Genomic DNA, 23162 nt, shown 5'->3' on the forward strand with positions numbered 1-23162 from the left:
TATATATATATATTAGGAATTGAAGGTCTATCTATAACTATGTTGAGTAAGGGTGGTAAATCAATATATAATTTGTTAATGTAACGTCTCATTGGATCCACAAGGTCGAGAGTTTGATTCTTGTGAGCAACATTTGTTGGACGTCTCATTGGATCCACAAGGTCGAGAGTTTGATTCTTGTGAGCAACATTTGTTGGACGTCTCATTGGATCCACAAGGTCGAGAGTTTGATTCTTGTGAGCAACATTTGTTGGACATCTCATTGGATCCACAAGGTCGAGAGTTTGATTCTTGTGAGCAACATTTGTTGGAAGAGACAATCATTTGTTGGAAGAGATTAATTCCTTACTAACAAGGTAAATAAATATTATTGATAGTAAAAAAATATGATGAGATGTACCAATAAGATGTTAGTCTAATTGTGTAAAACTGCTAGATTCTCTGATATCGAAATGTCAAAAATTTGATTCTTAAAAGTGACATTTATTGAGATGGGTAGCCACACATCGCAAAATTTCATCATTCGTAGCGTGAGGGAATACATTTAGTAGTATAAAAAATAATGAGATGTATTTTTTAATTAAAAAGTCAACTGTATATTGCAAGCAAGGAAGTTAGCAGGTTTACCTCTGAATTAATTGGTGGAAATTGTATTATGGTATTTGAGTGAAGACAAGGCTACAAAATATTAAATGTAAGGATAAGGGCATACCTATTTTTAAATGTTTATTTGTATATTCTTTCATTAAATATAAGAGTAATATTTATATTTTCAGTATATTGTTTACTATATCATTGCATTATTGATCATTCAAATATACTATTTTCATTTCAAAATTAATAATTATTAATACATGCATTCATAATATAAAAATCATTACCATATCATCTACATACTTTTTTTCCTCTAAGGTTCATTATTGAGAGAATATTATAGAACTGTACTAGTTTTTTTATAGAATAATATAATGTTTATGTTAAATAACAATTTGCATGTTTCATGAATGATGTAATAGGTTATCTGTCAAAAAGTTCCTCTCAACTTTTTCAACGCCAGATTATGATTAAAACTATTCACAAAACTGTTGCAGGTCAATGATCCTTGTAAGCCATATCCTTATGATGCATGTCTGTCTATATTTCAGTTGAAGCCTGTTTTTTATACGTTGAAGGGATCATGATGTGGAGGTGGGAATAAAATATACTCCTCTTTGTTTCAAATTTGAAGCTATTTTTTGATATGTTATATGTTGGGAGATCTTCATCCATGAGTTACAACATTTCTTCATGACTAAGTGAAAAGAAACATACAAGTGAGTTTGACACCACATCTTGACCCAAAACCTTAAGATATCAGGTCTATGATTTCATCCTCTTATATGCTCTTTAACTTATCCATTTTTGTTCAATGTAAAACTTCTTCATTCACACTTGGAATACCCAACATTATCTTTGCATGTTAGTAATTTATTATGTACGAGACTCGAATACAAAACTTCATTCATTTTATTCCTTAAATCAAAATCATTCACCAGAATCATTAATCATCTTTCCCTCCACTTTGAAGCTTTAAAAGTTCTCATGACAAATGTATTTAAAAAATTATTTTCTTCATATTTTGTTCCTATAATAATGGTATGATCAAACTAAAATGTTCACCCTCTAATTGTCATTCCACACTTACGTATCCAGTTCAATTCCTAATAATTATGTGAGTTTATAACATAGTCATTTAATCTTATCTGATAGCTTTATTTTTATAGAAAAAATATATGCGTAGAATATATGAATTTTATATATGATCATTGTATCATCCATCATTCATGTTTATCATCATCGACTCTTCAAAAAATTTATGCACTAACATTGCATGAATTTTATAAACTATCAATATATCATCATCCACCATTCATGTTTTATTATTATATGTATAAATTTTTACACCGATAATAAATAAATATTACACTCTTATTTTTATAAAGAGTTTTGGGTTTTCAATTTTCTACACTTACAGGGTTAAATGAAAGTTGACTAGGTCATTGCTTTGGGCCCATATATTTTTAACAGGCTTCAATGTGAAGCCCAATAAATTTGGGTTGTGCTTCAGCTCAAGATGGAGAGCACTACAAACTCTAATCAGTGTGTTTATATATTTCTTAAAAATGTTACTCTGCTATTCAAAGTATTATTTTTCACCTGGATCCCTTTGATTCTATAATATCAGAGTTGATTTGGCAACAGTTTTTAAAGGTTTGTCGATTTTTTTGGTACTACTAAGAATATCCTCTTACTCTTTTGGGTAATTAATTAATTTTTTCGGGTGCATGAGTGTCTTTTCCAACAAATGTCACTTACAGGAATCGAACATTGATATTTTGACATCCTGATGATTTAATAGACCTTACACCACTAGACCAATAATTCAGGAAAGACACTGTTGATTTAAAGTGTCTTAAAAATGTACTAAAAAAATCTATCGATCGTATTTTTTAAATCAATTAGAGATACGCTCAAATTTATAGGACAATTTGGTGCTAGAGCTAGCTAGAATGTGCAAAATAGCTTAATTATTGCCCATGAATTTTTTAACTTCAAAAATACCCATTACAATGATTAAACTTCACTTACTTCTATATAAATGACTTATTTTTTTTGTCACACTTGAATAAACAAATAAAATCCACTTAGATAGATTTGGCCTAACCCACAAATACAAAATTAATGTTCATCAGTGTCCCATGGGGTTAATTAATATTAATCTCCACCACACCTTTCCTCATTGGAGACTTGTGGCAACATCAATAAGAGATGAAATAAGAAAATTTGGGGTTAAAGTTGAAGAAGATTCTAACCTAGAATTTTCAAATTAAAAACTCAAAGAGATTCTAAAAGATACTTATTTATTATAACTTAGCAATCAAATCAAATTGCAAATTACCTAATCACCCTAAGTGAGAATTATGAAGATTAAGAATACTAATCAAATTGGTAAATGCTTTGTGCCAATCCTATTTCATTTAAGTTTAGGTTACTTTGTTTTTTATCCAATTTCATCATTTTAATATTAACTAGGATGCATGTCATGATTTTAATGCGAAAAAATATAACTTATTTTTTTATACGAGAAGATACTTTATTCTTGAATTAAATAAGATATATATCATAATTTTAGTATCCGAATGAAATAAATTAACTCATCATGTAAAAAATACTTTATTTTCTTAAGTCTTAAATTGATAGTTCATACACACAAGTTCCATGTTCAAATTTAATAATTTCATACCCATTTAAATTTAAAATGAAGTAAGGGCTGTAAGGCTTACAATCTCTAATACAAAATTAGAGGATAATATAAAATAATTGAACTAAAAATTTAACCATATGCTTCCGCTCAATTTTTCAATCACACCAATCATTCATAAAGACAATTTTACTCACATTAAATAGAATCACTTCGACATAAAAGTTTCTCATACTAAATATCATTCCCCTAATTAGTTAACTTAGCTTAAATTCTCATATATATATATATATATATATATAAATATAAAAGATTAGTTGGCACTAACACCTTAATAAGTTGAAAATATAACAAGTAAAAAATTTAGAGAAAAATATGAAGACCAATACCACAACAAAGGACCAAAAGAAATCCAAAAAATAAGAATCTAGATACCAACATCCGACAAAAAAAAATGACAAGGACCAATGTCCAAATCAAATGACACTACACATACTACAAATTGAATAGCTTAATTAATATAAAATAGTGAAATCAAAATAATATTTTGTTTTTTTGTTTTGCACTTTCTAATCAGTAATTGGAACTTCAACGCAAGAATAGTAACCTATATCAACAAAGTGTTGGTCTAGTGCTGTAAGTTCCCTAAATCTTTAGGATGATCAAAATGTCAAATGTTCGACTCATGAAAACGATGTTTATTAAAGGGACAACTATACACCTAAAAGATATTAATTATTTACCAAAAAAAAAATGAAACAAATACGTTTCATGTACTAAAAAAACACTAAATTCGTATACAAACATCATAAGTTAGTTATATCAAATTTATGGTTGTCCTAGGCAAACTTCTGTAAAACTCAGGTGTATAAAAACATAGCAATGCTTTCACGTTTGGAGTTTCTTCGAAGAGTTAGATGTTGATTTGTCATAATGTTCAACACCTTTTTAAAAATCCAAAAATACGTCAATTTTGGACGCATGCAACTATTTCTTTCACATTTGAGTGGCTCCACTTCAAATGACTTTCAATTGGATCTTTAATACCATGAATCTTTCTAGCAAATCTATATATCAATTTGTATTTTTGATTAGTACTTTCAAGATTCAAAGTAATCATATCCTCAAATCATTATTATAAACTAAGTCTAACTTAGTTGTTTATTTAACATATTATAAACTAGTCTGAATTATTAGCTTCTTTAAAAATTTGTTGTAATCTAAAATATTTAAATAAGCCAATGAACCGTTAAATAGACTAATCTTAATTGGCAAATCTAGCATTCATGTCTCATTTTTTTTCCAAACACCACTCTAATTTATTGTATCACAACTACTCACAATATAACTCTATATTTAATTTTATACCTCGTAATTTAACAAATAAGTACTAGATGTGAAAATAATATTTTTTTATTGATATAAAGCTGCCTCCAGCTTTATATTTATAAAAATTGTGTTTACGGACAAATTAAACGTACAAACAAAATTTGGATCACATTGTCCAGTACTAAATTGAATTCATATAAAAATGCAAGCTAACATTTGCAATGGATGTCTCTTTCTACACAACTCATCCAGCAGTTTTTAAAGAAAGCAAAGCTGTGAATATATATATATATATATAAATATATAAAAAGAATTAATCATTTTGGGGTGTATGACTGTTTATTATAACAAGTGTCACTATTATGAATCAAATTCTTAACCCTTTAGTCGATGTGAGATATAGTAAAATATTAGTTTTACACTACTAGACCAATATAATGTTGGTAAACATAGCTTTGCAAATCTAGTAGCCAAAAAATTGCAAACACCCACCTCTTATTTTCTTCTTCTTGTGTGTGCCATTACATTGGATTTCCACTTAGATGACCCTTGTGCTACGATCACTAGTGACGCATTCATAACATTTCATTAAATTTTTCCTTTAATTGTATGCACTCTTAAAAGGTATAAGAGGGAAAAGGGACTTTTACTCTAATGAAAATTAAATGATCATTGCTAAAGATTACGCCAATGATGATGATCATGGGAGAACAATGGATAGCAATACAAATATGTACTATGTTGGGGTTGAAAATTTTCATGAGCTAGGTTTAAACAATTAAATGCTCTATTTTGATGAATATTCCTTTTCTATTTTGATGAATATTCCTTTACATCATTGAGATATTTTTGTGATTTGATTTTAATAAAAACTCATAATGATATTAAAATTAGGGTTCAATTTCCCTTGGTTTTAAATACAACTAGTGTTACACCCGACATATCTGCCAATGACATGTGCTATACATGCTAATGTATGTGTGTTCTTATGAATTTATTAGTAATTAATACATTCTCCTTGATAGCATGAAAATGTTATAAGGATACAATAATTCTCATATCATCATTCTCGAGAAAGTTAGAGATATTGAAAACAACTGTATGTGAGCCTATTGTGCTCCACCTGAATACATGAACTTTTGAGATTTTGAATCCAATAAAATTATGCTCCCATTCTATCGTGTTTTCTTCTCCTTTAATTCATGATTTTATTGAAGAAGAAAGTTACCACATTTTATATATTTTATATATTTTACATATATAACACATGTTGAATTGTTTTTAACATATGTTTATTAGTTTGTTAACTAATTTAGTTTACACTATAAATAAGATTTTTCATGCTTTAATAATTCAATAAAAAAAATTCACAATATTTATTTTATGCTTCCGCATTATTTTCGCAATATGGTATCAGAGACTTTAGGCTTTGGTTATCGTTGCGTATTTTACAAAAATTATTATCTTTTTCTTTTATGATTCAACAATGAATCATTATCAACAATTCAACATGTGAAAGTGGAAAGAAGTTGCACATTTGAAGAAGATGAAGGGATACCAAGAATTGTGTTTTCATTGTAAATGGAAAGGAGAGAAAGACTCTTATTGAATGGTTTTCCTCAAGTGAAATGTTGGGAATGACTATTGAGCATGATTATTTTGCAAAGACTAATCAGAAGCCAGGATGGGAAGCTTGTTTTCTGTGCTTGATTTCAATGGAAACAGATTATCGAGCCAGTAATGCAGTTATACATTGAGGCAACATAATGACTCATGCTTCAACAAGAAGAACAACAAGATCAAGCAACAACAACAAGATCAAACAACAACAACAAGATCAACAACAACAAGATCAAGAACAAAAAGATTAACATCAACAACAATGAGATTAAATGATTGAAAAAATCTAATCACGTTAGGATCGAGATTCCGATTCATTACATTGTCACGATATCAAATCGAATTATCAAGCTGAAGTCATTGTTATTTACTCTTCAGCTTGAGGGTGGCTATTGGAGAACAAAACTACCTCATTTTACACATTTTATACATTTTATATATTTAACACATGTTGAATTGTTTTTCAACATGTGTTTATTAGTTTGTTAGCTAATTTAGTTTACACTATAAATAAGGCTTTTTATATCTTAATAATTCAATGAGAAAAGTTCACAATATTCATTTTATACTTCTGTATTATTTTCGCGATAGATTTATCCTCACATGATAGCCTTGACAAACCTTATTTAGCTAACCCATCCTTCACTTTCCTTGACAAAATTCAGCTACCAGTTTCATCAAATTTCTCTACTATTTTTTATACTAATTGTTGATGTATCAGAAGCTATCTTTGTATAACATTGTCAACTAAAGATTAAAGAACAAAGAAGAATGCAGGCTGAAGAATTTGTCAATAAAGTCAACCAATTTTACCCATGTCCCCAAAAACATGAGCACAATTGACAGAACCTAAAGAGGATAGGAATGGTTCAACCATCACGAGACACTTCATGCTTCCTTTGTGGTATGTATGATGAATCAACTACAAATCTCTTTTTCTTCAGCTTTGTTTCATATGCAATTTGGCAAGGCTAGTATCAGTGGTTCGGAATCAGCACAACACTGCATGAGGAAGCCTCTAATATTGTGTGGTTGTCTCTTATAACAAATGCGCTTTCAAAAATCGAATCATTGACTTTTTAATTATCATAGAATCTAATAAGATTTTACCTCACTAAACTAACATCTTATTTGTATTCGTGGACAATATGGACAAAGGGAAACAAAATTATTTTTTATTATGATTGTTAAGATCTAGAGAAAGTTATGGAGAAGATTATGATCAAATTCTGGGCTATTATTAAACCTAAAATACCATGTGTTATCTATTCCCTCCAAGATTCGTTGGTAAATCCAATGTTATACTTATAAATTTGTCACTAATAAATTCTGTACTTTTTGTAAGGTAACTCTGGTTCATCATTATCGATATATAAAATTCTTTTTTTTCTAATAAAAAAATAGGAAAAGATAATTTTTAAGCCAGTGCATGATCTGTTGATTTAATAATAAGTAAATATAGACAGTGAATCTTAGGGGGGAATCTTATGACAGTCCTAACACATGGATATTAATGTGTGGTCCTAACCCTAACTTTCTCTTTCTGTTTTTTTTTTCAATCACCTTTTCGTTTCTTTCTCTTTTTTAGTTAGTGGTCAATAGTTATATATGGTCATTGTATATTTAAATTGGATAATTATTAGGTAATGAAGGTTCTTATTGCAAAAGAAGGAAGAAAAGTCACAAAAGGGTGATGAAAAAATAGTTGATGTGATGCCATAAAGAAGCTCTTGCTCAGTAAAAGTTACACTGGGAGCTAGCTTAATCAAGCAACATTTTGGTCATAGAAAAGTTGGAAAAACAGATTAATAAATTCAATTGGTCTTTTGAGTTAGACTCTACTCATGTGCTTAAATCCTAACAATTGATGCTTTTATTGAGAATTGTACCACATAAAAGATTACTTATAGGCTGAATTGAGGTACATTATTGAATACTGATAGGTGAGTGAAGCCGCCAAAAGAGAAAAAGCTAACATCAGGTCAGTGTCAATGTGGTACTTATCATAAGGCTATCCTACCTAATAGACTAGTCTTTTAGGTTGGACTCTCCCATCCTCACAATTAAAAGCTATTCTACTAATGAAAATGAAGCTCAAACTTGTAGGGTGAAGAGGCATTAGAATCTGCACATATCATTGAAATTCAAATGGGTCGTAGAGCCAATTCCAAAGTCTAAAACCACTATCTTTTTATTAATATATTCTATTACATAAAGACCTATGGCCGGCTTTCAAAACACCCCGAACTTGAAGCGTTAAGGCATTTAGATTTTGCATTATTGCAGTTAATGTTATATATACTCCAAAGGGCTAAAATATTGACTTGTGACTTATCCTAAGTTTAAATCAAATGACACTATTTAATTACGGTGCGTGCCAATGACTATATGATTCTATGAATGTGACATAACTAGTTTAACGTGTATGTTTCATGAACTAATATGACCTTAACTTTCTAATTTTCCTTTTGAGAATTAATATTAATATTTAATCAACAATCCTTGTATAAGTAATGTATTAATATATGGGTTAAGATTCTAATTGTATTTAGTTTTTGAACCATCACTTTTATAGTTTTTAAACCATTGTATTCCTATAAGGCTAGGGTTAGCAAAACCGATATAAAACATGCATAAACTTATAATAGAAGATATTTAGTGGGAGAAAAACTTGTATGAAAATGTATACAACATGTACATTTATGTTTTTCGGTGCTATCATTTAAGACTAAATTTTAATTGGAATTAATTTTTTTTGTATTATGAAAATTTTATTGGTTATATATCTATATACCTACATCTCCATACAAGTCTTTTTCATTTGGTTGGTTATTGTTAATTGTCAGGTTTTTAGTAATCATTAACATTGTTGATGATCAAACCATGGATAATGGTGGGAATTCATAAAGTTAACTTAGACATGGTTTGATGTATTATGCATAATGGTGAACAACTAGGAGGAATGAGAGGACCACTTCTAAATTATTGATTATAATGATTGTTGTTATAAATTCTGAAGTATGAGTTTTGGGAAATAATATCATATTTAATGATAAATGTATAGAAGGAAGGGTTCAAGTTAATTGTAATGATGATTTACTTGTCAACCAATATATCAAAAAATAGTTTTTGGTGTATTATTGATGATCTAAACCCTAGACCATAAATAACATTGAAATAAGAGACAAACCACAGATTGTGGGTTATACAAAATTTGTTGTAGTTGTAAATTATCATTCTTATATAAGAGGGTATAGGAAACTTTGTACAAGTTAAGTTAAGACTAAAATACTAACAAGATGTTGGTTCAGTAGTGTAAAATTTCACTAGATCTCTAAGGTTGAAAGTTCAATTCCTGAGAACGACACTTATTGAGAGAGATAGTCACGAACCTCGAAAGGAATTAGACTCTTACACAAAAATGTGAAATGATACATTTGGTAGTACAAAAGATTAAAACGAATATGATTAAGAAAGGAATTTGATTTCTGAAAAGCTTGTATTTTTTAAAACTATTTTTCTTAGTGCATATATAGCTTAATCTACAAAGAATATGATTGATAACTTAGTTGTTTATGTCAATTCAGTTTTCAAAAACATGAACGGTTTAAGTGATGGAAACAACAATTATATTCACATATAATAAGCCCTCTTATAAAGAAATGTTAGATCTAGACAAAACTCTAGAATAACCAAAAATTCAATAGAAAAAAGTTAAAGGGAATAGTGTTCCTAATGCTCCCAACCACTGATCTATAATATTAATGAATTAATATAATGAGCCAGCCAAAGCCAACTCATCATTCTAGCTAGCTAGCTAAGACCTAAGCAATGCAAAAGTTGCAAACTTAGGACCACTTCTCAAATATCTAAAACTTAACATGATGAACCCACTTCCACTTGAAGTAGTGATAATATAAAAATAGAGAAAACAGTTAAGAGACATTACTACAAATACATGGGTGATTGTTTAAATATTGGAAAAGTTTGGCCACCATGAACTAGATTTTTCTTTTCATTGAACCCACCTATTTTGGTTTGAGAAAGAAAATAGGAAGAGGAAGAAAAGCAAGAAGATTGATGTAATCTAGTTATGGAAGAATTATTCACATTCTCCAGGTGTGTATTAATGTATAAGATTTAGATGAGAGGATAAGTATGTAAGTATTTTAAGATTATAATTAGAAAATTTGACTTTGAGGTGATATATAAATTTTTATTAATAAGACGAGTTCTATTATTTGTGTAAAATTTTTTTTAATGAGAATCTCCATTACTCCAAGAGCAAGTGAAAAAAATTACTCTACATTTTATGAAAATATAATAGTTTAAATCTACTCAGTAATTTCGACCATTAGATTTTCACAGGATTAATGACTAAAATGTGAAGTAGTTTTTTTCACTTACTCTTGGAGTAAGTGAATCCCTCCCTTTTCTAATATCATATTTGGTATTGTATATCTATTTGTCACTTACCAACAAGACTTTAGCCAACTTGTGTAAGACACTACTAGATAATTAGAATGACCAAAAGATCAAGTGTTTAATTCCGGTAAATAATAGTTGTTGAGAGGAGTATCTACACATCTGAAAGTGATTAATTCTTTACTCAAAAAAGTAAAAAATACCTTTGATAGTACAAAAAATATATATTTGTCATTTGTTTATTTTTGTATGCATCATTTCGAAAATTGATTAAAAAACAATAGGATGCAATTTTTTATAGACAAACATTTTTGTAGAGGTGGGGAGAGAGCATATCTTTCAACTATTATGGAGAAAACACAACATAAATTGGAATTCCTGTTTTTATATTATCAAGTATTCATCTAGATACTAATTCATTTAAGGTGTATAATTATTCCTTACAATTTTAATATTTTTGGAATTTAGTGTAACATTACACTACTTTATTATTATCTTGTTGGTTGATATTCCTATTTTGATACATTTTATTATTATCTTGTTGGTTGATATTCCTATTTTGATACATTATGTTATTAAAATATTCAACACATAAATACTAGAGAAAAATAAGGGCCACAGACAAAGTTAAAGTTAGGATTATGAAAAGTTAATGTTAGAAAGAGGTAGAGTATGGTGGAGGTAATGTTACAATTTATTTTTTATAATAAAAATACTAACAAATAAGGGCACATATTACTTAAAGAAGGTGGAGGGACCTTGCAATGCATGAAAGCCAAAACCTAGTGGTGGTTGGCGTGTATTTCCATTACCATTGAAAAACTTCTATATTATTTAAATAATTTTTTAAACCGTGTTTAAATACTAAAAATATATTATTTAAATAAACAATATTTCTAAATTTATGTGAAGATATTTATTTTAGTTTTATACAAATAAAAACAAATCCTTTTCACCATGCCTATATATGTAGATAGTAGTGGGAAAAAGATATATTTGTGAACCAATTTTGAGATGTATAAGAAATATGAATAAATAAATATCTAAATTCATTGTTTTATTTAATTTACCACAAGTTGAATTTTCACTATCATACATACTAAAGTAATAACTTACTCCCACAATCTAATTTTTTATTATATTTCAACTTTACTACCATTCATTGTTTTATTTCACCAATGTTAGATTCATTACATTTATTTCAAGCAAAGTACATCACTTAAATTGTTCTACTATGCTATTTGAATTTGTGATGGACAAAATACTTATGGAGTATGTGAATACTATTTTAATTTATATAAGTGACATTTATTAAATAGTTAGATTCATATAAGAAAGATGATAATATATTATAAATTATAGGTATTTATAACGAAAAATTGAGAAAACCCAAATTATACGAATTTAGTATTAGTAATACTCTCCCTAACAAGAAAGTAGCCTATATGTGTTGGAGAAATCGAATAAGACAAAAATGAATCATTTTTTCAACCCAAAAATGTTGTAATTGGAGGATAGAGAAATTAAAATCAGAACCCAACATAAACTATTGCAATTCCTACTTAAAAGTATTAGTTAATGGACATCCATTTATTTAGCACAAAAAAAGTTTGATAGTAAAATAACATGATGGAAATTGTATTTAATAAAAGTGGTATATGAATAGAATATATGAAGTAATGAACAGTTGAACCTTAAACATTCATTGGTTTCTCTTCCTTAATAGTTCAACTTTCTCTGTCTTTTTCCTCTGTGTTGTTGTGTGAGAGTGTGTTGTACTTGTGCATCAATTTCTACCGACATGGCTCCAATCTAATGGGATTTCAATCCTAGGATTCTATTCTGCTTCTTCTACTTATCCCTTCTCACATGTGAGTTCTCTTTCTCTCTCTGTTTCTTCTTATAGTTAATGTCTATTGACCTTGACTTTTTATGTTCTTTTCCATGTTTCATGTTTTCTAAAATGCTTCTTCTTGTTTCAGTGTCTTTGTTTTCTGGTTATGCTTATGTTTTACTTGGTTTCTGTATCTGGGTAGTTTTGTATTTCATATGTGTATATATGTTTATACATAAAAGACTATTTTTTTTGTTGGGATGCGTCTTTCATGATTGTAATTCTCATCTAACTTTTGTTTTCTTCTACATAAATTCACTTATATGCCCCATCTGTGTTTTTATTATTGAGGCTTTCTAGAGTAATCTCAAACTTATGTTATATATTATTATTATAATCATTATTGTTGTTGTTGTTGTTGTTGTTGTTTATAATTGATTATTGATAAGCTATGGAAATTGAAATTCTGGTTTGATGTATGCTGAGGATTGGATAAAAAATCCATGGTAGAACCTACTTTTTATGCAAAGTTTTCTTTTTTCTTTTTGCTTTTACGTTTTGGAATTTTAATAGTGTGTATTATTTCACATGCGTTGTTGGTATTTCTTCTTTCTGTCTGTGCTTACAGAAAGGGGTGTACTTTTCACAAACAAGAACAACTTAGAAATCGCCTTTTCGATCATTTTCGAGGGTTTATATGGCGATGCAAAGTGTTTCTCATAAAGAGCATGAAGGAATTGCTCACAACTCTGTTGGGAGATTGTCTCATGGAAGTTCAGCACCATGGTGGAGTGCTTTTGCATCTCAATCTGCTTATGGCGAGTCTTCTGGTCAAATGAAACCTTTTTCGTTGGAGATTCCGAACTATGTAGACCAACTTGCTGCTACTAAGCAATCAGCAAGAGGAGCTGAACAAGTGTTTGGTAAAAGACATACAACTCAGTTTACAATCTTTCCAGGTATTTAATTTGTTTTCGGATTTGTCTTTATTTGAATTGTATGATTTAAGCTTGTTCATTTAGGCTTTGTTCTTAAAAAATCTTCTCCTTATTAAAAGAATCACTTCTCACTTATGTGTTTATTTGGTTTGCTTTACTAAATATTTAGATGAAGAAAAACTAAAAATCAGCTTCTAGGAGAGCTAGAATTTTCAGCTTCTCACAAACATTTCTGCCGAAATTTGGTTGTTTTTTCTCCTTTTTAAAATCTCTTCCCAGTGATTATCTTTCATGCTCAATCAGATAATGGTAAATACAGATTGATTGAGCATTAGGTGAAATTAGTCTGATGCAGAATGGATATGCATTTATTTAGATGGAGACTGCATCAATCAATAGAAAATATTCACTCAGACTTTCACATACAAAAGTAGCGGAAATATCTAATACTGTCCTCTAAAGTTCCTTCCGAGTTGTTGGTTATCATCATATCAAACTACGAAAAAGGTGGCCCAGTGCTCGAGTGTCCTAAGTTGTGGAGTCTGGGGAGGTAGATATACACAACTTAGCTTTACCCCTGCAAGTGGAGAGGTTGTTTCCAGGATTTGAATAATTTGAGATTAACCTTCTAAGACCATTTAGTATCTTCAAACATACTTGAAATTGAGTTTTTCTTGATGATTTTTTGCAGTAATATCTAAATCTTATATTCCAGACTCTAGTAGAATTGTGGTTACTTCAAATTATGAACAAAAAAAAGCTTTCCCTTTTTTATTTTCAATTTGTTGAAGTTAAAATTCTTGCTATACTTGAGAAATCAACTTTCCTGTGGGTAACCACTTAGAAATTTTCTTCAGATGTTTGTAAAATGTCAGGTGATTCACCAAAGCTTCAGACATTCATATCGCCGCAGACATCACTTGCTAATACCAACACTCGTTTCGAGCTAGGATTTAGTCAGCCAATGGTAAAATTTCTCATAAAAAACAACTTCAATGTTCTAATATTTAATTTCTGAAAGTTTGCTTATGCTTGCTATCCTTTTCCTTTCTAGATCTGTGCAAAATATCCTTATGCTGACCAATTTTATGGACTCTTCTCAACTTATGGACCTCAAATTTCGGTTTGTCTTTACCTCAGCAAGCTACTTAATCCATATAAATCATGCTTTTGCGTTCTTCAGTTGATCCGGTGATCTACTGTGAATCTTCATTGTTTACTAATCCATATGTGTATCATCTGTAATAATGCAGGGACGTATAATGCTTCCACTTGACATGACCTCAGATGATGGACCAATTTACGTAAATGCTAAGCAGTACCATGGAATCATCAGGCGTAGGCAGTCCCGCGCCAAAGCTGTGCTCGCTAACAAATTGACAAAACGTCGCAAGGTATGATTCTCTTATAAGTAATATGATGTAGTTGTGATAGGGATGGTAATGCTCTCACCAAAACTTTGTGGAAAGGTGTACAATATCATTGTGAAGGTGCAAAGCAATGTTTACAAATTTTACCTTTTTGTACAATGTCTACTTGTAAAATAGCATCATTCGAAATAGCTATTTAAGGTTTGTGTTTGCATTTACAGCCCTATATGCATGAATCACGCCATCGTCATGCAATGCGGCGACCAAGAGGATGCGGCGGTCGCTTCCTGAACACAAAGAATTCTGCTAACGGAAATGCTAAAACTGGAACTGAAGTGAATATAGCTTGTGGTCAACAATTGTACTCCAGTGGCTCACAGGGTTCTGAAATTCTGCAATCCGAGGTTGGAACTTTGAACTCATCAAAGGAGACTAATGGAAGCAGTCCAAATATTTCCGGATCAGAGGTGACTAGCATGTATTTACATGGAGGTCTCGACAGCTTCACATTCAACCATCTCGGTTCGGCAGATGTTCACTCTCTGGCTGACATGATAGACGGTGGGCGTGGTATCGTTATGCCCACCAAATGGGTTGCAGCAGGTGGTAACTGCTACAACCTTAATGTTTGATTAAGCAAGGGATCGCGGGCTAGGTGTAACGCAATGTTGCACGGTGCCCCTTCCTTGTTCTGACCAGATGTTCCTGGAGGCTGACCCCAACATCTTGGTTAGAAGGCAACTCATCCTTGGCTCATAGGGAATTCATCCTTGGCTCATAATTTCTATAGTACTAATCTTTGTCTTTATGTATCAGGATTCATGCTAATGACTTGATATCCTGATACACAAGACAAATAATGTGTCTGTCTTTATGTTAAAATAAAAAGCATGGTTAATATGTGTGCTTTTAATCATGTCTAGTTGTGTGTGTGCTTGTAATCATGTCCTAGTTGGTGTGTTTAATTCTGGATTTTGACTTTGTGGAACAATGTATCATAGAACTTTGGCTTGTGATCTTTGTTTGAGAAATAAAGCGTTGGACTTTTGATGATTGTTAGAAAAATAAAGGATTAGTCTGGATTTCTTATCATGAGCAATGTCAGGATTATCATTTGCATGGTTGATTAAGTGGTATAGTCAAGTACTTGGTATCTAATTCATTGATATACATAAAAATGCATGTAATATATATTTTTAAAATAATGTGATATATTGAAAAGACATGAATGCGTTTGCCTGAATGAAAAGAAAAGACTTGAAAACCAAGAAATATACTCGTGAGATGATTAAGAAGTCTTCCATTATGTTTATTCTACTTTAAAATCTAACTTGCAAATATACCTTATATGATTTTGAATTAATATAAAATTTTAATCCATAGATGAATTTTACGAGGAAAAGAAGTCAAATATATTTCACGTTATCAATGATGTAAGAATGTTTTCTCTCACACTTATACTTTGTAATAAATTTTTGTAGAATATAAAATTAATGAATCCAAAATTAAATTTTTTCATTCATTTTTTATTTTTAAAGTTTTTCGACTAATTTTCAAATTTATTTATTAATAAACAAAAATTATAGTGTGTAATTCTCCAAATTGTTTGATTAATACACAAACAATGATTGGTCGAAAATTTCCTTATAAAAAATGATGATTTTTATTTAAAATTTTGACAAGTAAAAAAAAAAGATGAGAAGCAAAAAAGAGAGCAACATTTTGGACATGTAATCTTATCCTTTCTCACAGTCTCACATGTCATTTCCAAATCCTTAATTCAACAAAAAACAACAACAATGGATGCCACAACCTCACTCATTATCTCTCACTCTCTAACCCAATCCACTTCTCAATTCTGAAACTCTCAACTTTCTCTCTCTCTCTCTCTCTCTTTTTCTCTCTCTCTCACACACAATGGCTTCTACAGCTTCTGTTTCCACTGTTATTTCCAACAGAATCTTCAACTTCTCATACACCCACTCACCAATTTCACTCCCCACAAACTTCTGTCTAAGACCCATTTCCCACAAGCCCCTTAACCTCATTCTGAACTCCCAAAGTTTCAATCTTTATCCTCTATCACTTCATAGTCTTCACCCTCCTTTTGCTTCTGAATTTGATGGAGTTGAAGTTGCTCAAGATGTCATCACTGAAGGGACCCAAGAGGATGAACCAGAACCAGAACTAGAACTAGAACCAGAGAACTTTGAGAAACCACCAGAGAAAGAAGAGAAAAATGGGCCAGAGTCAAATGATGGTGGGAGACTCTATGTGGGAAATTTGCCATATTCATTGACTTCTAATCAATTAGCTGAACTTTTTGGAGAAGCTGGAACTGTAGCTTCTGTTGAGGTTTTGTACTTTTTCTTTCATTTTTATCCTTTTCCTTTTGCTATTTTATATTTCACTTTTTACTTTTGTGCTTCTTTTCTTGTTTGTTTGATTCCGTATGTGATTTAAATTGCGGACTGCATCACCTGATGTGGCCGCAATATTGCTGTTGCGGTTTTGTCACTAGTTCTGTACAACATTGGAACACCATTTGATTTATGTGAGTATGACTGAATATTGAGGTATCTTGTGCTTCAAGGTAAATTAGAGAAATGTAAGTAAATGTTAGTTGTTGTCCGAAACTTAGTCCAAATATGCTGTTCAAATCACAGAACTAATGATGAAATATAAAATGATCAATTTAGTTGCCGAGCGAGCCAATCGTACTACCGAAATCATTGAATGTGCAGTGCATTGGCACCAGAAATCATTTTGGACAACAAAATACAGATTCCAAGACATTAAGAGTAATTGTCATTATTTAGGGAATATTTGACCGGTGCTGGAGCCATTATCTTTTGGTGGCTAATTGATCATTTACTCTGCTGATAAATTTAAGAATTTGTGCATTCTATTGCAATCTAATGTTGGGTTGCTTGTGTTTTGTTTGATTGAATTCTATAGATTGTGTATGATCGTGTCACAGACAGAAGCAGAGGATTCGGATTTGTTACAATGAGTAGTGTTGAGGAAGCTAAAGAAGCAATTCAAATGTTTGATGGCTCTGTAAGTCTTAATGTCTTATACATTAGCCTGGTATTTTTTTGATAGGCAAAATTCTTTTTTTCTTTTTTTAAGGGGAGGTGGAGCAAGCACATGTCTCGGGGTTTGAATCCGGGTGCTCACATGCATGCCCATAACTCTACTAATTGAGTTGACACTTAGGGACATTAATTTGTTTCATTTATTCTATGTTCTAATAAGGGATTCCTTTCAGTACAAATAGCTGCTGTTCTAGTCCACTAGTTTCCTTTGTTCTACTGCCGCTGGTCTAGATAGTGTCAGCCACTCCCGAGTGTATATGTTCCGTTATACAATTACCGAGTCATCAAATCCTGATGAAGTCCTTAAGATGATGCTCCTTCATTTTCCTACTTTTTGCACTAATAGCCATCTATCTACGAACAACATCTGGCAAAACACGGGTTTGTGTATTTAGTGTACAAAATTCTTAAAAGGGAAGATATTGGTTGTCTGGATGTTATTTGAAATTCCCATCAGTTTCTCTTCTCTAAATGAAAATATAATTAAAAGAGGTTACTACTTGTGTCACGATTTTATCTTATTTCAGATGGTGAAGCTGAAGGTTGACATAACCAGGATAACTTTGTGCATGACCGAAACTTGGTTATAAAACTAATGCTTGATGGTCTGAGTGGCGGGTCTGGTTCCCTTTAAGCAGTATGTTGTATTGAAGTTCAAGTCTTGTGAACGATAATAATAGGCGCTGAGAGAGTTTTGTCACCTCGAATGAGTCTTCTCGATTGGACTCGGGTTAGTTGAGCTCCAAAGTGACTTTAGATATTAGACCTCAAACCAAAATACTTGGTTATAAAATTAGTTAGGTACCAATTTTAATTTGCCTTGTCATGTTATCATCATTTCGGATGGCAGTTTGTTCATCCAGCAGATATCTTTTTTTTGGCCGGTCTTGTGAGTTGCGATATAGAAAAGAACTATACAACCAGGCATTGATAGAAGCCGGTCTTCTTAGTCTAAATTATAATCATGATAGATTCTTGGCTGTGTGCAAAGTTCAATCTAATACTAATGGCTGTGATGAACAGCAAGTTGGTGGTAGGACTGTCAAGGTAAACTTCCCAGAAGTGCCCAGAGGAGGTGAAAGGTTAGTGATGGGGCCGAAATTACAGAATAACTACAGAGGCTTCGTTGACAGCCCTCACAAAATCTATGCCGGAAACCTTGGTTGGACAGTGACTTCAGAAGGACTTAAAGATGCTTTTGATCAGCAGCCAGGCATATTGAGTGCCAAGGTCGTCTATGAAAGGGACTCCGGAAGATCTCGGGGTTTTGGGTTTGTCACTTTTGAAACTGCTGACGATGCAGATGCTGCTTTAGAGGCCATGAACGGCGTGGTAAGGACAATTTTGGTAGATTATTTTTGCAACTTCAGGTTCATATTAGCACATCTTAATCTAACTATATAACCACTTTCTTTGTAAATATTTTTTCAGGAAGTTCAAGGTCGGGCCTTACGATTGAATTTGGCAGCAATGCGGGCACCTTCATCTCATCCATCGGTTGAGGAAAATACAGAAAGTTACGCTGATAGCTCGGAATTGGTATCTAGTGCCAGCACATGAGGAATATGGCTGATCAAATTTTTGCCCACAAAAAACACACTATTTAGCTTCTCCCTGAAGGTTCCTCTTGTCATATTTCATACCAATTTCTAGTCACATTGATATACACTTACTAGAACTCCATGCAGGTGCAGGATGTATTTTTTTGTTGAACAAATATTGAATATATCTGAGGGATCCATATTAATGGTGTTGTAATTAATTACCAAAATTTTCAGATTGTGATAGACTAATAATTTATTATGTTGATGATTTATTTAAGAGGGACAAATGGTTATGCAGCCTCTTGGCCAACGAAACTTCCATGTAATGCAAGAGAAAGCTTAGCAAAAATGGATGAAAATCATTAGGATGGACTTTTTTGGGTACTATTATTACTAAAAGTATCCTCTCACCCTATGAGTAAAGAACTAATCCATTTCGGGGTGCACGATTGTTCCTTTCAACAAGTATAGTGATACTTTACACTACTGACCAACGTCATATAGGTTATTATGGTGGATTTGAAATAGATATATTTATTGGTTGGGATCCTCTAAGGTGCATAAATTTACATCCAATTCTGAATTAGATGATTTAATTGAAGTATAATGATTTCAACTGTTCATCATATTCAATGGACTATAGTTTTGAATTTGATCACTTTAACTCATAAAATGCAGTCTATAGGAGAAGTAAAATAAAAATAAGTGTAGATAACAAATGAAAGTTAATCCAACAAAAACCATAAAGAAAATGAACCAATTCAGATATATGGCATAGGAAGATACCTTGCTACTAGATTCACACAGAGCAGTGCAATTGGGCTATTCTATTTTTTTGGGCTAGGTCCATTTTCAAATGTCATATTTCAAGTTCCTTTATAATTCATAAATAATTAGCAAAATGTAGTTATCTTCAAAACAATGATGAACAAAAGTGATGTTATAAAATAGTTATATCATCAATAACTGCATGCATAATAATTGACAGCTCTTATAATAATATTAATAACTCTATGAATATGAATACAACCTCTTCAAAAAAATAAAGAACATGAATACACGATGTCTTGTATTATTGTCTTCTTCAAATAACATGACCCAATGCCACTAAGCTTATTCTAGAAACATGCTTCTCAAAAATCTTCAAACAAATTTACATAAGTAACACGCTGACAAAAAAATATGATAATAATTACAAAAAGAAAGGTACTTTTCATCTAAGGTCATGGCTGCATAGTTTTGATTTTTCTTATCCATATTCTACCTTAATAGCCGCCACCAGATATTCACATTCCACACCAACCCATTTGACCAATATATATGAGGAAGAAAAAAAAAATCTGCCGATAGTGTCTGAGTTTTATACATTGTCATTCCATTATCCGTCATTTACTTTTCAAAAAGGTAATCCAAATAAGTGATGGATAATATAACAATTATATATAAACCTTTACACTAATAGTATATATATTATAATGAATCTTAGTTTTTCAAAACAATAGGTAGAACAATGACCAATATGATAATGAGAAGCAATATAATTGCAATACAGGTCCATTTACGAGTATTCTTCTGGTGCTTCTTAGCAACTTGTAACTGCTGGACCCCACCTCTTATATACGAATCAGCTCGTGCCATGTGGCTCTCTATATCATCTAATTCTTCACCTTGGGTTTGAACCAACACTGACATGTCCAAGAACACTTGATGCAACTCGTTTAAATTCCTCTCTATTTGTTTCACTGCACCATGTCTCTCTTCAATCTCTTGTATTGTGTCTATTATGGTTGCTCTCCCTTGTTCTTGGATTGCTTTCTGTAAGAAAGTTTCACTCTCACCTGCACCATTATTCCACATACGTGTCGTTATTTCCGTGGAATATCTACCTAACGATTTATATATAATCAGTACATTATCTATTATTTATTTGTACTATTTTTATGCTTTATACCGAGAGTGTGTATACATTTTATTTCTCATTTTGTTATTGCAAAGTTTCATAAGGCACAATAATAGTAATCTATGGTATAATAGTATTTTCCAAAATAGTATGTTACATTTACGTTTAACTAAACTTTGCCATGCAAGTTATCTCCATGTGCTCTTTTGCCATTTGATTAAATTTTTGTCTAAAGCAAAAAACAGAAAAAATATATATGAAAAGTTTGATATATTTTTTTGAGTTAAGAAAATGATACTAACACACTTTTTAATATTGACCCTTTGACTTAACCTACATCAATATTGAAAATTGAAATATTATTATATTAAATACTAAGCCTTTATTCGGATTTTTTGTAATGGGAAAATAACTTTTCTTGTTCCTCACTTCAAAGCCAGCGATCCATTAATAATATGTTTCTAATACGAAACTGCATGGCTGCTCCATAATTTGAGTTTGACATAATCAAAATTATTAAAGAACTTTAATTTACGTAAGAAAAGTCCAAACTTAATTTAGATCTCTAAGTCACGCAAAGTTATATTATGTGAATCAAAATTTAATTTACGTTTGCTTATGATTACAATATATTTGTTTCATGGTCTCACATATTTTTACAGAAGCATTCTTTAGAGGTTAAAAAATATAGGTTATCATAATAAAGGCTTCATTTCAAATTCTATTTCCTTCAAGTTCTACTTTTTAATAAAACTTCAAGCTAGCATAAATACCATAAACAATTAGTTTTGTGTGAAAAAAGCTTACAAAAACAATTGATTATTCTTAACGTATTCACATTATGAACATCATTTTCTAATTAAACTTGATCAAAGAAACCAAAAAAAGAGAAAATATATATTAAAAAGACAATTACAGAGAAAGAATAAGGTTAGTAATAATAAGTTATTGTTACTTACCTGTAGAAATGAGAAGGTCAATGGTTTTATCATCAGCCTTATCACCAGTAACAGTATAGTATCTACGTTGCACTGTCTCTCTATACTCCGAAGATATTTGCTCCCTTAAGCTATTAAACCTCTCCATCATATCCTTCAGATTCTTCCTCAACCCGATCACAACTGAGGTCCTGGTACGATCCGATGATGAGCCGACCCCTAAGCCAGGCAGGGATCGACTTGCTTCGTTGGATTTGTCCAGGGCCTCCAACCCGGACTTAATGATCTTCGCTTTCTTAAGTGCGAGTGCCACATCAACATCCATGCTAGAGCGGAGATCCTTCACAGCTTTGACGCTGTGAAGGGTCTTGCTTAGTTCATGGGAGGTTTTGAGGTTGTTGTGTTGAAACTCAAGTTCTTCGAGTTCTTGCTTCACCGTTTCAACTTGGGAGAAGAATTTTTCTAAGTTGGGTGCTTGTGACAATGTTGTTTCAGTCATTTCGATGACATGGTTGTTGTTGTTGCTACTATTGTCCGGGGAGGATTGGAAGGCAGAGAATGAACTAGAGAGTAAGTCATTCATTATGATAATTTCTCAAAGGTTGATGTGAATGAGAATAAGATTGAGAAAATGGAATTGGTATGTTATGGATTCGTGTTTAAAAGGGTGTTTATGAAGACTTGACAAATGGGTTCATGAAAATTTCATTTTTATTTTTCAAGGGAAAGAAAATACAAAAAAGGAAGCACCCTAGAAATTTGATGGGGATTGGTAGAGAAATAAAGAGAAGAAAAAAATTACATTAAGTCAAAGGATTTGTTCTAAAATTATTAATACTAGCGTGTTGACATGCACTGTCGTGCCTGTCAACCCGTTTTCCTATCGTTTGTAATGTATAGTTTGTATTTTATAAATTCAAATATA

At 31.3% G+C, this 23162-nt stretch overlaps 3 protein-coding genes across 4 annotated transcripts; 2 read left to right on the forward strand and 1 right to left on the reverse strand.

Moving 5' to 3' along the window:
- Nucleotides 12297-15821, forward strand: LOC109348285 (nuclear transcription factor Y subunit A-10-like). Its single transcript, XM_019588652.1, has 6 exons — nucleotides 12297-12486; nucleotides 13078-13408; nucleotides 14245-14354; nucleotides 14442-14510; nucleotides 14641-14781; nucleotides 14979-15821. The coding sequence occupies exons 2-6, from the start codon at nucleotides 13147-13149 to the stop codon at nucleotides 15387-15389; spliced, it is 993 nt and encodes a 330-aa protein (XP_019444197.1). The 5' UTR covers nucleotides 12297-12486; nucleotides 13078-13146; the 3' UTR covers nucleotides 15390-15821.
- LOC109348286 (33 kDa ribonucleoprotein, chloroplastic) lies at nucleotides 16505-19634 on the forward strand. Of its 2 annotated transcripts, XM_019588654.1 has the most exons (5): nucleotides 16505-17112; nucleotides 17716-17817; nucleotides 18879-19187; nucleotides 19287-19432; nucleotides 19490-19634. In XM_019588654.1, exons 1-4 carry the CDS (start codon nucleotides 16675-16677, stop codon nucleotides 19413-19415), a joined length of 978 nt encoding a protein of 325 aa, XP_019444199.1. In that variant the 5' UTR covers nucleotides 16505-16674; the 3' UTR covers nucleotides 19416-19432; nucleotides 19490-19634. The 2 variants fall into 2 exon arrangements, with proteins under 2 accessions (XP_019444199.1, XP_019444198.1); XM_019588653.1 differs by having other exon boundaries at nucleotides 16506-17112; nucleotides 19287-19634.
- LOC109348292 (syntaxin-121-like) lies at nucleotides 20866-22946 on the reverse strand. Its single transcript, XM_019588672.1, has 2 exons — nucleotides 22259-22946; nucleotides 20866-21237 (listed from the first exon to the last, which is right to left on the reverse strand). The coding sequence occupies exons 1-2, from the start codon at nucleotides 22818-22820 to the stop codon at nucleotides 20882-20884; spliced, it is 918 nt and encodes a 305-aa protein (XP_019444217.1). The 5' UTR covers nucleotides 22821-22946; the 3' UTR covers nucleotides 20866-20881.

The sequence above is a fragment of the Lupinus angustifolius genome, chromosome LG05 (genome assembly GCF_001865875.1).
Source record: "Lupinus angustifolius cultivar Tanjil chromosome LG05, LupAngTanjil_v1.0, whole genome shotgun sequence".
NCBI classification, from domain to species: Eukaryota; Viridiplantae; Streptophyta; class Magnoliopsida; order Fabales; family Fabaceae; genus Lupinus; species Lupinus angustifolius.

Bases quoted from the DNA above. Each gene is read 5' to 3' on its own strand.
- LOC109348286 (XM_019588654.1), top strand. From the start codon at position 16,675: ATGGCTTCTACAGCTTCTGTTTCCACTGTTATTTCCAACAGAATCTTC. The intron at 17,818-18,878 runs GTAAGTCTTAAT...TGTGATGAACAG, and splicing joins TTCAAATGTTTGATGGCTCT to CAAGTTGGTGGTAGGACTGT. The intron at 19,188-19,286 runs GTAAGGACAATT...ATATTTTTTCAG, and splicing joins TAGAGGCCATGAACGGCGTG to GAAGTTCAAGGTCGGGCCTT.
- LOC109348285 (XM_019588652.1), top strand. From the start codon at position 13,147: ATGGCGATGCAAAGTGTTTCTCATAAAGAGCATGAAGGAATTGCTCAC. The intron at 13,409-14,244 runs GTATTTAATTTG...AATTTTCTTCAG, and splicing joins TCAGTTTACAATCTTTCCAG to ATGTTTGTAAAATGTCAGGT. The intron at 14,355-14,441 runs GTAAAATTTCTC...TTTCCTTTCTAG, and splicing joins TAGGATTTAGTCAGCCAATG to ATCTGTGCAAAATATCCTTA.
- LOC109348292 (XM_019588672.1), bottom strand. From the start codon at position 22,820: ATGAATGACTTACTCTCTAGTTCATTCTCTGCCTTCCAATCCTCCCCG. The intron at 21,238-22,258 runs GTAAGTAACAAT...ATAATGGTGCAG, and splicing joins TGACCTTCTCATTTCTACAG to GTGAGAGTGAAACTTTCTTA.